This window comes from Aedes albopictus, chromosome 3 (genome assembly GCF_035046485.1).
Source record: "Aedes albopictus strain Foshan chromosome 3, AalbF5, whole genome shotgun sequence".
Taxonomy (NCBI): Eukaryota; Metazoa; Arthropoda; class Insecta; order Diptera; family Culicidae; genus Aedes; species Aedes albopictus.
The window spans coordinates 37,378,185-37,394,180 of NC_085138.1; the positions used below are offsets into that span (position 1 = coordinate 37,378,185).

General features: G+C 38.0%; 1 protein-coding gene across 1 annotated transcript in view; it reads right to left on the reverse strand.

The window, feature by feature from the left end:
- Positions 1–10,170: 10,170 nt before the first annotated feature.
- LOC109419295 (juvenile hormone esterase) overlaps positions 10,171–15,996 on the reverse strand; it is a 39,993-nt gene continuing 34,167 nt past the window's right edge. The window contains exons 4-6 of the mRNA XM_029868120.2: positions 10,971–11,155; positions 10,636–10,804; positions 10,171–10,564 (exon numbers count right to left, since the gene is read on the reverse strand). Of these exons, the coding sequence (XP_029723980.1) occupies positions 10,212–10,564; positions 10,636–10,804; positions 10,971–11,155 (707 nt within the window). The 3' untranslated portion in view covers positions 10,171–10,211. The remainder of the gene's footprint in view (positions 10,565–10,635; positions 10,805–10,970; positions 11,156–15,996) is intronic.

Below are 15,996 nucleotides of genomic sequence, written 5' to 3' on the forward strand. Positions count from 1 at the left end.
GTGTTTTCAAATATTCTCCTAGGTATTATCCAAGGCATTTTTGTTCAAGAATTCCCATAAAAAAAAAGTCAGGAATTTCTTCTAGGAGTTTCCAAATTTATTCCTCTGAGTTTTTTGAGTAATATCTTGACAGAATTTTATTTTTAGGGAATTGTTGAAACGATCCTCAAAAGATTTCGTAGAAATTCTTCTAATAATTCTTTAGTATTTTTAAGGCAATATCTGGAAGAATATCTGAAAATTCCCGTTAATAATATTTGAACAAATTCTGCAGTGGTCTCTGAAGACACCCATGGAGTTATTTCTGATTAAATCGCAAGAGTAATTTCTAAAAACAAAAACTTGTATGATTTTTGACAAAAACCATTGAAGGAATTTTACAAAGAATTATTGGTGATACGTTGAGAATTGGCGAAGAAATCCCTTAAGGACTTGTAAAAAAATAATAATATCTAAAAACTACATTATTGCAAAAGTTTTAAAGATATAAGGGATTACTTGCTTAATTTCCTGAAGAAATCTCTGAAAATTTGAGAAAGCCTTCGGAGATAAAAATCCTAAGAAATTTCTGAAGATCTCTTCAGTAAAATCCCTTTAAAAATTTTAAGAAACACATTTGAATAAATCTCTGGAGTAGTATTCGAAGAAATACCAGTGAAATTTATGAAGGAATCCCAAGATAAATTTCTTAACACTTAAACCACCGACAAACCGACGTGACACTCTGTTTCCAAGATTGGCGAGAAATTCTAACCTCAAACCGTTTAGAAATCGTAACTCGTTCTGTCATTTTCGTCTTTTGACAAAAGAAACCTTGAAGAAGATGTCATAAAATAGCGCAAAAATTTCCAGCTGATCAATGTAAACATCACATACACTCTTATTTCTATCTCACCAATAGAAGATACAATGAACCATTCAATGAAGCTATTCAAAGAAATCCTTCGATACAGGAAGCAAAATAGTCAATAAGTCCGAAATAAAATTTCCCAAACATAAAAACTTTCACCGGATGAAATTTCATTCCAACGTTCATAACGAAATATCTTCTGATTGCGCAAAACATTGAATGCAGGTTATTACTTCAAAATGTGTAAAATATTATGACAAGGTAAAGTTCTTGTACGCACGCACACATAAAGAGGAAGCTGTGTAAATCATCGCACAGATGGAGCTAGTGATTAAAAGGAGAACTTATTTGCCAAGAAAAAATGGAAAAGTTGTATGAGCTGGCACGTCGGTTTGTCGGTGCTTAAACTACTGAGGGGGTGAAAACTCCCGCGAACTACCAAGGGTCCAAAAAAAGTCGGAAGTCCAACTTTGACAAGGCATTTCTCGGCCGTTTTTCAACCGATTTTAAAACTTTTTTTTGCGATGGAACCGGACAGGTTTCTAGAACAGCGTCCATCCTAAAGATTTTAAAATAGATGCGTCTACCCAAAGTTATTAAGCAAAAGGCACTTCCTACTTTTTTTGAGAACGCCTTTTTTTGCATACTTTGATCAATAAAATAAAATTTGAAGCGATGACATATGATTTTTTTTACCCTAAATCATGCGTACAGCCGGAGTGAACATGTTTATGCAAAATAAGTGATTTTTCAGTACACTAATATTTTATTTTACTGAAAAAACTGCTAAAATACCCTATTTTTCACATAAAATAAGCAATAAATCAAAAACCAAAGCGATGACATATAGTTTTTTTGGTCTTAAATTGTTCGTAGGATTGTACTGGACATTTCTGATTAAAAATAAAAATGTTTTAATTACACTCTTATTTTGTTTTACCCGAAGAACTATGAAAATTCCATATTTTTTACAAAGAGTAGTCAACAAAACTAAAACGATAACTGTAGTTTTTTAGTCTTGAATTGTTCTTAGTAGTTTGGGAGACATACTTGAAGAATAGTGTTTATTTCTTTCGAATATGAGCATCTACTACTACTTCTTTGTAGTAGGAAGTGTCAAACGAATATTTTCCCGAAATGCTGAAGGTTCTTACTGGAAGCGTGTCGTTCCGTGAAGAAGTTGAAGATTCTTCTGGAAGATTATTCGAAAAACAAGTTAAATGAAGAAAGAATCTGTTCAACCGTGGTAGAGGAATAAGAAGAGGGCTCCTATATCTAGCACTCTAGCAGCTATTTCCGGTATGCTGTCGATTTTGATACGATTCTGCAAATTCCATGTATGTACAAGGATGGTTCCAGAATGCAAAATATGTTTTTTTTTTCGTTTTTAACTGTTTCGCTAAGTGTGAGTATGACGACAATATCACTATTATTTATTAAATACTAGCTGTCCCGGCAAACTTTGTCTTGCCAAGCTGCAGTGGTTTGACAACTATTGAAGTCTGCAGCACCGCACTCTAGATTGGTTTTATTTTGATCGGCTTGATTTTCTTCCCAGCTTATAAAAAAACAGTACTATAAATTTTCTTACTTTTAATATTGTTTTTCGTAACTTTTTGTACATATAAACACAGCCACCATGAATACGAACCGAACCGTGCAAGAATCATGCTGATCGGTTCATCCGTTCTTGAGTTTTGTTGCCTCAAAGGAACTTCAAACTCATTTTTATATATATTAAATATATTAAGTGCATTCTTACGAACATTTCAAGACCAAAAAACTATATACTATCGCATTAAATTTTGATTTCTATTTCTATAGATATATGGTATTTCTATATTTTTTTAGTGACATATAATACGAGTAGCATTGAAAGATCACTGTTGTTTATCAAACAAGTCTCTTACTTCAATACGAATAATTTCATGACATTGATTGCCTCCAATTTTTATTTGTTGACAACTTTGTGTGAAAAATGCGATATTTTCCTAGTATTTCGAGTGAAATAAATTATGAGTGTTATAAAAACATCACTAGTATTGTTCGAATAAACCCACTAAACTACCACGATTAATTCAAAGTATTAAAACTACATGTCATTGATTTAAAGTTTGGCTTATTGGCTTTTTTGTGTAAAAATGTGACATTTTCGTACATTTTTTGATAAAACAAAATATAAGCGAGATGTAAACTTTAAAATTTTATCAAAATCATGTCCAGTACATTCTTTTGGAAATTTAAGGCCAAAAAACTAAATGTTATGGCTTTAAATTTTGGTTTATTGACTATTTTGTATGAAAATTATGGTATTTTTGTAACTTTTTGAGTAAAATATATTAAGAGTGTTATAAAAACATCACTATTGTTCATCAAATATGTCCTGAACTCTTTCACGGATAACTTCAAGGCAAAAAACTGCAATGCATTGTAAGCCATTTTTATTTGTTAACCACTTTGTGTGAGAAATGTGGTATTTTCGATGGTTTTTGAGTAAATCAAAATATGAGTGTAATGAAATCATCACTATTATTCTTCAAGCACAGACAGTCTGTGCTTCAAGTATGTCTCCCAAACTACTAAGAACAATTCAAGACTAAAAAACTACAAGTTATCGTTTTAATTTTAGTTTTGTTGACTACTTTTTGTAAAAAAATATGGAATTTTCATAGTTTTTCGGGTAAAACAAAATAAGAGTGTAATTAAAACATTTTTATTTTTAATCAGAAATGTCCAGTACAATCCTACGAACAATTTAAGACCAAAAAACTATATGTCATCGCTTTGATTTTTGATTTATTGCATATTTTATGTGAAAAATAGGGTATTTTAGCAGTTTTTTTCAGTAATTTAAAATATCAGTGTACTGAAAAATCACTTATTTTGCATAAACATGTTCATTCCGGCTGTACGCATGATTTAGGGTCGAAAAAATCATATGTCATCGCTTTAAATTTTATTTTATTGATCAAAGTGTGCAAAAAAAGGCATTCTCAAAAAAGTAGGAAGTGCCTTTTGCTTAATAACTTTGGGTAGACGCATCTATTTTTAAATCTTTAGGATGGACGCTGTTCTAGAAACCTGTCCAGTTCCATCGCAAAAAAAAAGTTTTAAAATCGGTTGAAAAACGGCCGAGAAATGTATTGTCAAAGTTGGACTTCCGACTTTTTTTGGACCCTTGGTAGTTTAGGAGTTAAAAAACTTCCTGAAGCAGAAACTTTCCGAGAATCCTTGGTGGAATTCCTGAAAAAAATGCTGAGGAATTTACAGGAATTTCCAAAGAAAATCTTAGGAATGTTTCCCAAAGAGCCCGTGGAGAAATTATTGGAAATACATAGAGGAAATGCCGAATAAATTTCTGGGGTATCACATGGAGGAATATCTGGAGGAAATCCTGAAGGAATCTCTGTATGAACTCTTGCAGAAATCTCTGGAGGAGTTCCTACATGAAACACTGAAAGTAATAATGCGAGAATCTCTGGAGGAATTCCTGCAGAATTTACTGGATGAATCCTTGACGAAATGTTTGGATACATTCATGTGAGAATTTCCTATGTAATCCCTGAACCAATTTTTGAAAAAAAAAACTCTGGTTGGCTTTATGAAAAAATACCTGACCATTTTGCTGAAGAAATAATTCAAAACTTTCTCGAAGAAACCACGGGAAATGTGATTAGAGCATGTTTGAAATATTATTTAAAGAAATCCCTGTAGAATATTTTAAAAGCATCCCTGTAGATATTGTCGTTGATTTTTTTTTACAAATCCCTGGAATAATTCATGAAGTTATTCCTGGTAGAGTCTCAGAAGGAACCCAGCTGAACCAACATAAAAGAATTCTTGGAGAATATTTTGGAGAAATTCATGACGAGATAACTGAAATTATGAAGGAATTCATGGACCAATATTGGAAAAAAAGCCATAGAATTTTTTTGTTTTTATTAACGTGCATTTTAACTTAAATGCTAATTCTACACTTAAGAAGCCATACAAATTTTATGAGGAATTTTTGAAGCAAAATTTCTTCAGGTTTCCCTGGACGAATTTCAGAAACAGTTTCTGAAGGAGTCTAAGAAACATTTTCTTATAAAGTTCCTTCTTGGTAAAATCCTAAATTTCAGGAGAGTCCTCTAAAGCAAATTCCGAGGGAAATTCTTGAGGAGATTCTGAAGCAGAAGGAATCCATAGAAGGTTATATAAAAAAATCTAAATTAATTTCTGGAGTAATCTCTAGAAAAATTTGAATAAAATTCGTAAGGAAATTAAAATTTTCTAAAAAAAATCAATAGAATAATTCCTGAAAGATTTCTAACAGAGGTCTTCGAAGGCATTCATGGCAGAATTTCTTCAAAATTCATTGGAAGATTATCTGAAGGAATCGCTGGAGAAAATTCTTAAGATGGAGGATTTTTGACAAATTCCTGAAGATATCTATGAGAAACTAGAAAATTTTCGAATGAATCTTATATATATTTTCAAGAGGCCGTTGAGGAACTTCAGGAGGCATTTGTGGGACAATACTTGAATAAATTTGTGAATAAATGCCGCGATTAATTTCTGAAAGAATCTTCAAAATATTGCATTAATTTGCAGAGATTTTTTAAGAAATCCCTGGATGAAGTCACAATATCACTGAGTTTGTTTTGCACATATAAGGGTGCAAAAATTGGGAAACTCTCAAAGGTTACTAGCTTTTTCTAAATATATGAGATTTCTGTGCACGGTCATAGGGGGCGCACAAATATCGGAAAAATCACTTAGGCATCGTCCACAAATTACGTAACGCTCTAGGGGGAGGAGGGAGTATGGCCAAGCGTTACGGCCCATACAAGAAATTTAGGATTTTCATACAAAAAGCGTTACGGAGGGGGGAGGGGGGGTCATAAATTGTTGATTTTAGCGTTACGTAATATCTGGATGCTGCCTTAGGCGTTTGTTTTTCTTATATTTTCGAGGGCGCTCATACTGGGAGTTAAAAAATGTGTTTGAACTCAAGAGCTGATGGTTACTCAGAGAGTAGCTTGAAGTAACCTTGATGACACCACTGCTGGGCACTGTTGGCCTTCTGACTTCAACTAGATTGAGGAGGTACGTACCGAGCGTCTGTTTACCAAGGAGGTGTGGCTCAAACAGCGTCAGTTGTAGCATCCAGCTGCTAAGTATGAAATTCTCCTCCATCGGCAGCCGCATCACGGTGGATAGGGGACCTTAGGCCAACAACCAACTTTTCATGGAACCCAAAAACCGTTACAGAAACTGAAACTGAAAGATTACGAACTGATTCAACGGCAACGACTTTTAGCGCGAAATAACGAAAAACTTGGAATGTATTAACCCTAGCCCAGTATGGTAAACAGGCACAACTAGACAATGAGGCATTACCGTATGAAGCTTGAGATGCTAAGACTAAGCGAAGTCCGTTGGCCGAACTTTGGCGAACATTGATTCCTAACCAACAATCATTCATTTAACAAGCACCTTTATGACGGATTAATTCAGCATTATGCTGAATAATATTTGGATAATTTTCAGGTACTGGGTAATTCTCGCTGAGACCGGCCCACTATTTACACCTTGTCTTCAAAAATGTTTAAAGTGCCGATTTTCTGAAAACCCTCGCCTAAAAAGTAAGAAAAATGCATTTGGTTACTCAAATTGATGGACCCCCCGTTAGTTAGAGCCACAACAATTTTGGCAGACCCCTCGATTTTGGTCAAATGGTGGCTCACTTAAACCGTTATAACTCGAAAGTTTCTCCAACAACCACCTCAAAACGAATTGTTGTTGAAAAGAGGAAAGATAGAGCTACTATTTTCAATAATAAAAAATTGGGTCGGCCATATTGATATTGGCCGCCATCTTGGATTTTTACACCAAAACATTTTTTTCACCATGAGGGCAACCACCGATTTTCAAAATTTTTGCATCAATTAAAAGCTGGGACATTTATACATAACATATCAAAAAATTAGAGATGTCTTTTTCTTCTTTCAAAAGTTATCTGCAGTTTTGTAAATCAAGCCACGTTTTCTCCATACATTTCCATGCGCACCGGCAACGACATGCAACAGCATCCGAGTTTACGCCTACATGTATACACAAAGGCGCGTGCCGTAAAATTTGGCCAAATCGGAGGTTCGTTTCCGTTTTTGACTGTTTCTCAATGATTCCCTGGAAGCTATTCTGTAGAGCATTACGCCAAGTAATACTATATAAATAGTATAAGAATCTGATTTAGAGCCGATATTTTCACTAAAATTGTAAATGTAGGGTGGAATATGGTAAAATGGGACACTTTTTGAACTCAGCACCGCATTCCATCACCACCATCCAATTCTGTAAAAATAAAAAAATCAATTTTGACCTTCACTTTACAAAAAAAATAACCAGAATCGGATTTTGGGGAATATTTTCATTTTAATTATAAATATAGGGTAAAGTAGGGTAAAATTGACTATTTCTTGAGCTCAGCACCGCATGCCATCACTATCATTAAAATCAGAATAGATGATAATATAATATTTGTCGATGAGTTAGTAAAATATTCTGCAGCAAACTAAATTATAGAGATTTGTTTGCAATATAACTTATATAGGGTGAAATGGGGTAAAATGGGACATTACTCAGACTTGTCACAGCATTACCCCATCATCATTCAATACTAAAGAGCTGGCTACATCTTAATTGTCCAATTATAAGCTTAAATTATGGCAGCAATTGAGGATATAGACGTTATATTCATCAATATTACTAATATAGGGTGAAATGGGGTAAAATACGCCACTTCTTGAACTGAGCGTAGCATGGTGTTATCGTCATTCAATTTTGTAGATATAATAGCATTAAATTTCTTCATTCATGTACAAATAAATCTGAATGAATTGAAGTTACAGGCATGTATTCATCAATACAATACATATAGGGTGAAATAAGGCAAAACGGGTCACTTATAAGGCTCAGCACTGCATGAACTCTTCATCAGTCTATTCTGTAAACATAATAATATCATATTCGTCACTTTATATACAAAAAATAAGCGGCGTGTAGAGTTATGGAAGTATACCCATTGAAAAAAACTGATGTAGGGTAAAATGGGGCAAAATGAACCCTTTCTCGAGGTCTGCACAGGATGAAACCATCACCATTCGATTTATTTGCCCATTTTCCATGGAAAATGCATCAGTTCGAGTTTCAAAACCTGCGGTTTCTAAATAAGTCCGATTACGGGCCCGTTTCTGCCCACTGTGCAATGGTGGCAGCCAGGTGGAAGGAGCACTTCGAAGATTTGTTGAATGGTAGCAGCGAAGGAGCACCCAGGAACAGGATTAACATAATGGAGGACAGTCAAGCAGTGGAACCACCAACACTGGATGAGGTTAAAAAGGCCCTTAAGGAGCTGAAAAACAGCAAGGCTGCTTGGAAGGACGAGATCCCGGTCGAACTTCTTAAGCACGGAAGCGAGCAGCTACATCAATCAATCCATCAGATTATTATAAAGATTTGGGAGGATGAAGAATTGCCCACCAGTTGGTTGGATGGCCTCATATGCCCAATCTACAAGAAAGGGCACAGACTGGAGTGTGCCAATTACAGAGGGATTACCCTTTTAAATTCGGCGTATAAGATACTGTCGCGTGTCCTGTTCAACAGACTGCGACCTCTTGAGGAGTCCTTCGTTGGCGAATACCAGGCTGATTTTCGTGAGGGCCGATCAACGACGGATCAAATGTTTACCCTGCGGATGATCCTAGATAAATTTCGGGAATATAACTTGCAGACTCACCATCTGTTCATTGATTTTAAAGCAGCGTACGATTCAGTGAAAAGAAATGAGCTTTGGCAGATAATGTCAGAACATGGTTTTCCGGCGAAACTAATTAGGCTGATACGCGCAACGCTCGATGGATCAAAGTCAAGTATTCGGATCGCGGACGAAGTGTCTACGTCGTTTGTGACCTTGGATGAATTGAAGCAGGGGGATGCTCTTTCAAATTTATTGTTCAACATTGCACTCGAAGGAGCGATTAGGAGGTCAGGCGTGCAGAGGAATGGCTCTATCATCACACGGTCGCACATGCTCCTCGGTTTTGCGGACGATATTGATCTCATCGGCATCGATCGTAGGGCAGTGGAGGAAGCTTATGCTCCTCTGAAGAGAGAGACAGCGAGGATAGGCTTGACGATTAACTCTACCAAGACGAAGTACATGATAGCGGGTAGAGACAGAAGCAGGCCTAGTGGTGTTAGTGCTGAGGTAGTGATTGGTGGGGAAATGTTTGAAGTTGTTGAAGAATTTGTTTATCTTGGAAGACTTGTGACATGTGACAACGACGTTTCCCGTGAAGTTAAAAGGCGTATTGCAGCTGCGAATAGGGCCTTTTACGGATTGCGTAGCCAGCTTAGGTCCCGTAATTTGCAAACGCAAACAAAATTTGCTCTGTATAAGACGCTGGAACGCCGGTTGCTCTCTACGGTCACGAAGCGTGGACGTTAAAGGAGGTAGACCGAAAAGCATTTGGAGTTTTTGAGCGCAAAGCGCTGCGGACAATTCTCGGTGGGAAACAAGAAAATGGAGTGTGGCGCAGACGCATGAATCACGAGTTGTACCAAGTGTAGCTAACAAGGTATCAGGTAAGGTATATCCAGGCAGGGTAAGGGCGAGGCCAATTTTAAAATATCTCTCCAGGATATGATTTCCCTTGTGGACAGTGATCTACTAATCGAAATAAGTGAGCTGTACAAAAATGTGCGATTTTGGTTGATATTTAGGGGTGGCGAAAAGTGTTTAAGTGAAATTTTTGCTAGAGCCAACTTTCAAAAAACATTTCAAAATTAATTTTCAAGCGTAATTTTTCTAGACTAAATCGGTGATTCTAGAATCCAACGCGATTGGGCCAAGTTTGTGCTCAAAATTGCGAGACCTCCACTGATTTCTGAGATATTTGAAAAAATGTCGTATTTTGGTACTTTTTGGTGCGAATTCTTAATCGATAGTTCAAGATCATCTGGCCAGAACTAATGAAAAACTGCAGCAAATTGCTGCAGAATCCATTTATTACAACTTTTACAGATTTCACTTTCGAACAAAACAGCACTTGTCAAAAACTTTGACAAAATATTTTTGTGTCAAATATTTGATCAACGGCTAATTCGACAAATATTTTGGACCGAATGTTTGGCCAGATTTAACAAAGTTAATATTTGACTTTCAGTTGTGAAAAATCAGGCGTTGTTCAAGAGACGTAGAGAGAAAAAGAATTTCAAAGTTTAATGCTTTCTCGAAAATACAAACATAGCTAACTTAATTGATCAAAACGTTTTTATTCACAAAACTATCTCACGAATAAAACCCAACCACCTATTACAGTTCATCTCTCACGGCACCTTCCGAAGGATGATGAGCTCGCAGCTCCCGCCAAAAAGCGGACCTCTCCTCAAACAGTCCACGCTCCACCGCAAACAACGGCTCGCCATCGCTGCTCCGAGTGCTCCCTATTCGCAAATACGTCAGCGGAAATCCGTCCGTCGTGGGCCACTCGGGCAAATAACCTTCCCCACCACCGGGCGGCGTTGGATTGCCAAACCGGGCAAAATCAACCCACAGTTTGGTGATGACCTTCCGCACCTGTAGCTCCTCCGGCGTTGGCACCGCCGTCACAAAAAGATCCTTGGCAATGGGAAATAGGAATTGCAACTCCTCAGCGTGACATACACCTGGGCGACGGGAGAAAAAGGTGTAAGTTTACTGGAATAAAATGGAAATGAGGTATATAAATTGGGCTCACCGTAGTAGTTTTCTTTTCCGCCTTCGAAAATCTCCGTGAAACTGGCGGCCGTTCGCTGGGCAAATAGATACACGTAGGTTGGGCCAACCGTGCCGAGGGTATTACTCTTTGTTAACCGGATGCGCAGATATTCGTCCATTCCGGCAAGGAACCACGCGTCCGAGTAGAGCTGAAACCACAAAAGGAATTAGTTAATGGATCGCCGTCAAACTTCAATGTTTTACAGATACATCATAGTCTTTAAAGAGGATTTAATAACAGATGTTTGATGGGAAAACTTCATAGATGTATGTTTTCTCAGACAATGGATTTGTCTTTCGATCTGCATAGCTTACATTGGTCAGGTTTTGTTCCGTCTCCTTGACTAGCTTGCGGTTGTTGAAGTAGAACTTGTTAATGGCTTCGGTGATTTCCTGCCGTTTGGTGGGATCTTCATGGTGGTCATAGTATAACGACAACGGCAACGCTCTATCCCAGTGCTGGTTCAGGCTAGCCCGAAGCTCCGGTAGATTAATAAGGGCTGAAATGAAAAAAAAATATATATAAGTTTAAAGACGTGGTCCATGACAATCTTTTTGAACACGGAAGAAAACAACCATCGACCAATTTACACGAGCTATGTAATGTGTAATGGAAGATCAAAATTCTGCCAGGAGTCGAATGCTAGTGGCCCCGGTTCAACAGAGCTCGGTACAAGGTAGCACGAGCAGAAGAGAAACGAATCCACAGCTGCAAGTAACGGCAGAGCACGGAGGAAGTTTGGTTTCTGTAGCACAGGAAAGTATGGATCGGAATGATATGCGGAGGATTTAAAAAGAAAAAAACGACACGGACACTGTCTTCAGCCAGAGGCTGTACAGACTGAACGAAAATTTAACACTAGACAACGGACACGACACACATTACGAGCACCAGTGGATACGAAGAAGAAACATTATTGCGAAAAGTTTCATCAGTCGGAGCGGGAATCGAGCCCTCACCCCATGGCATGGTACGATTATACGCTTAGTGACGCTAACCGCACGGCCACGAGGCTCCACAATTTATGAAACCCTGAATGGTGCGCGATATATTTTAAACTGTTTATGTCAGTGCCCACCATGAATAATAACAGAGAATGTAATTTACTGACAGAAATAACAATGGTGGCGACCACGTGGAAGGTGGAACTTTCTGGATTTGTTGAAAGATAGCAATCAAGGTGTACCCAGGAAATGTAGGAAATTCTAGAAATGTAGGAAATTCTAGATGATTTTTATAGCAATCCCTATATAAAGAAACTTTGCAAAAAATCCATGATAAAATTGCTAAAGATCCTTGGAATCCTAGAAGACCCAGAAGGCCCCGCAGATCGAAAAGACCTATAAGACCCAGAAGACCCAGAAGACCTAGAAGACCCAGAAGACCCAGAAAATCCAGAAGACCCAGAAGACCCAGAAGACCCGGAAGACCCAGAAGACCCAGAAGACCCAGAAGACCCAGACGACCCAGAAGACCCAGAAGACCCAGATAACCCAGGAGGCCCAGAAGACCCAGAAGACCCAGAAAATCCAGAAAACTCAGAAAACCCAGAAGACTCAGAAGACCTAGAAGATTTAAAAGACCTAGAAGACCCAGAAGACCCAGGAGACCCAACTGACCCAGAAGACCCAGCTGACCCAGCAGACCCAGAAGACCGGAAATTCTCAGCCGACGCAGAAGACGCAGAAGAACCAGAAGACCCAGAAGTCCCAGGAGATCCAAAAGACCCAGCTGACCCAGAAGACCCAGAAGAACCAAACAGACTCAGCAAACCCAGCTGACCCAGCTGACCTAAATTATCCAAAAGACCCAGAAGACCCAGAAGACCTAGAAGATCCAGAAGACCTAGAAGACTCTGAAGACCCAGCAGACCCAGAAGACCCAGCAGACCTAGAAGATCCAGAAGACCCAGCTGACCCAAGAATGCTCAGAAGACCCAAAATTCTCAGCAGGCCCAGATGACGCAGAAGAACCAGAAGACCCACAAGATCCAGAAGATCCAGAAGACCCAGAAGACCCAGAAGACCCAGAAGACTTGGAAGAACCAAAAGACCCAGAAGATCTAGCAGACCCGACTGACCCAGCTGACCTAAATTACCCAGAAGACCAAGAAGATCCAGAAGACCCAGAAGACCCAGAAGACCCAGAAGTCCCAGAAGACTCAGGAGACTCAGAAGATCCAGAAAATCCAAAAGACCCAGAATACCCAGAAGACCCAGAAGACTTAGAAGAACCAGAAGACCTAGCAGACCGAGCTGACCCAGCTGACCTAAATTACCCAGAAGACCCAGAAGATCTAGAAGACCCAGAAGATCCAGAAGACCTAGAACACGGGTTCCCAACCGGTGGTCCGTGGCCCCCTGAGGGGGGGGGGGGGGCGTGAAGCCAGTGCTGGGGGGCCGCGATGTTACCGAAAAAAATTGTACTATTTTGTGCAAATTATAAAAATTTTCAATTTTGTATACCGCCACCCCAAAAGCCACAATTTGAGGAACAAATTTTCAGTTTAAAACGGCTGCGCCGCTATTTTTTAGATACGGCTCAAATTGAATGAACATGACATAATTGTTTACAAAATGTGATTGTCGAATAAAAACAAACATATTATTGCTCGTCGAAAATCCCTCCCACAGTATATTTCTGGTTACGTCACTGTACCCAAAAAAATCGGTTTCGTTCATTTTACTCATATTTTTTTCTAAAAATTTTCATTGGGCCCCAGATGTTTTGAGAATTCTTAAAGGGGGTCGCCACCTCAAAAAGGTTGGGAACCCCTGACCTAGAAGATCCAAAAGACCCAGAAGACCCTGAAGAACAAGAAGTCTCAGAAGACCTAAAAGACCAAAAAAGACCCAGAAGAGCCAGACGACCCAGAAGACCCAGGAAACTCAAAAAACCCAGAAGACCAAGAAGACCCAGAAACCCAAAAGACCCATAAAAACCAGAAGACCAAGAAGACCCAGAAAACCCAGAAGACCCAGAAGACCCAGAAGATCCTGAAGATCCAGAAGACCCAGAAAACCCAAAAAACCCAGAAGACCCAGAAAACCCAGAATATCCAGAAAACCCAGCAGACCCAACTGACCCAGAAGACCCAGCCGCCCAGAAGACCCAGAAGACCCAAAATTCCCAGCAGACCCAGAAGACGCAGAAGAATCAGTAGACCCAGAAGACCCAGAAGATCCAGAAGACCCAGAAGACCCAGAAGACCCAGAAGATCCAGAAGACCTAGAAGACCCAGCAGCCCAGAAGACCCAGAAGACCCAAAATTCCCAGCAGACCCAGAAGACCCAGAAGACCCAGAAGATGCAGAAGACCCAGATAACAATGATAAGAAAGAAGGCATGTAGATGATGAAAAGATGTCAAAAAGAGCACAAAAGGCGGCAGAAAAAATGATGAAAATACAACAACAAGGAGACGACCAAAAGACGACAAAAAGAGGATAAAAAAGATATAAAAAGAGTAGAAGGCAACAAAAAGATGGCAAGAAGACCAAAAAATGAAAAAAGTACAACGAAACCGAAAACAAGATTACAAATAAGGACAAAATGACGACAAAGAGTAGATCATTTTTCTGCTCTTTTTCTTTTTTTTTTGACTGACAGCCGAAAAACCGTCAAAAGACGACAAAAGATGACGAAAAGGTGACAAAAAGACGACAAAAGACAACAAAACGACGTCAAAAACACGACAAATATATGATGAAAAGGCAACCAAAAGATGATACAAAACATCAACAATAAAAAGGAGGATAACATATAGAGGCTGAAATGATGACAAGAAGATTACAAAAGACGGCATAAGAAACAGTGAAAGGACAGCAGCATAGAGACGACAAAAAGACGACTTAAAAGGCAATCTGAAGAATTCTTGGAGAAATCCCTTAATATAATTGCTAGATGATTTTTAGAAAGAAATCCCGAAGGAACGTCGAGAGAAACAAGTGGATAAGTATTTCTAGAAAAATCTTCTTCCAAAACCCTAAAATCCTGTAGAAATAACAAGGAAATCTCAAATTCTTTTTGATTTTCTGAAGCAATCACTAGATAAATTTTTGAAGGAATCCACGGAAAATTTTCTGAGTGAATTCCCAGAAGGATTCTAAGGAATCCATGGAGAAGTTGTTAAGGAATTTTGGATAAATTTTGAAGAAGTCCTAAAAAGATTTTTTGAAAGAATTCTCTGTGGAACTTTCGAAAGAAGCCATTCAGCAATTTCTTCAAGATCTTCTTGAACGAAAAGCTGAGAAAACTCCAGAGGAATTTGCGATAAAGAAATCCCCAGAAGACTAAATGGAAGAATTTTTCGAGTGTTTTCTTGAGAAAACGCTGAAAAATCTTTTCATGGAAACTTTGGAGGAATTTGTAAATAAAAAACTATGAATTTATAATGGAATACCATTATAAATTCATAGTTTTTTATTGAAAGAATTCCTAGAGGAATTTTCGAATATGTGCTAAAGCAATCTCTACAGAAATTTTTTGAAAGAATCCTTGAAAGCGTTTTTGAACAAAGTAGTGAAGGAGTTTCTGAAGAATTTCTTAAGGAATCCTTGGTGATATTTCCAAAGGAACCTCTGGAGGAATTTCTGAAGGAATTTTTGTAAGAGTTAGATGTGTGGATAAAAACCCCGATAGAATTCCTGAAGGAATCTCTTTAGAATAGTCTTAAGGATATCCTGGAAAAATTTCGTAATAAATAACTAGAGGAATTTACGAAGAAATCACTGAATCAATTTGTGAAATAAACCCCTGGAATGACTTAAGAAAAAAATTCTGCTTAAGTTTCTCAAGTGATTGATGTAAGATTTTCTAGAAGGATTCTTTTTGGAATTTCTGGAATAAAATCTCATAAGAAAACACCCAAATGAATGCTTGAAAAAGTTATTAAAAGAATCCTATAAGCAATAATTGGGAAAATTTCTGTAGGAATTCTTGAAGAGTCCGAGGTAGTCCAAAAGGAATGTTTGAAAAATTTTCTGAAGAAATCTCTTGAGGAATTTCTTTTTATTTTCATTTCCTTTTATTAAAAGAAGAATTTCCGAAGGAATCTCTGTGATAATGTCAAAATAAATACCTGCAGGATTTTTTAGAAAAATCCTTGAACAAATTTCCGAAAGAATCCCAGCAGGAATTTCTGCAGAAATTTATGGAGAAGCTTCTAATGCAATCCTTGCCAGATTTTTTCAATGATTTCTTTTGTTATATTTCTGGAGGAATCTCAAGTGGATTTACGAAGGAATTCCCTAGTGGAATTTAAAAGCTTTCCATAAAAATGAAGAAATTCATGGAAGAGTTTCTAAAGCTTTGCTTGCCCGGTTTATTAAAGAATTCTTTTG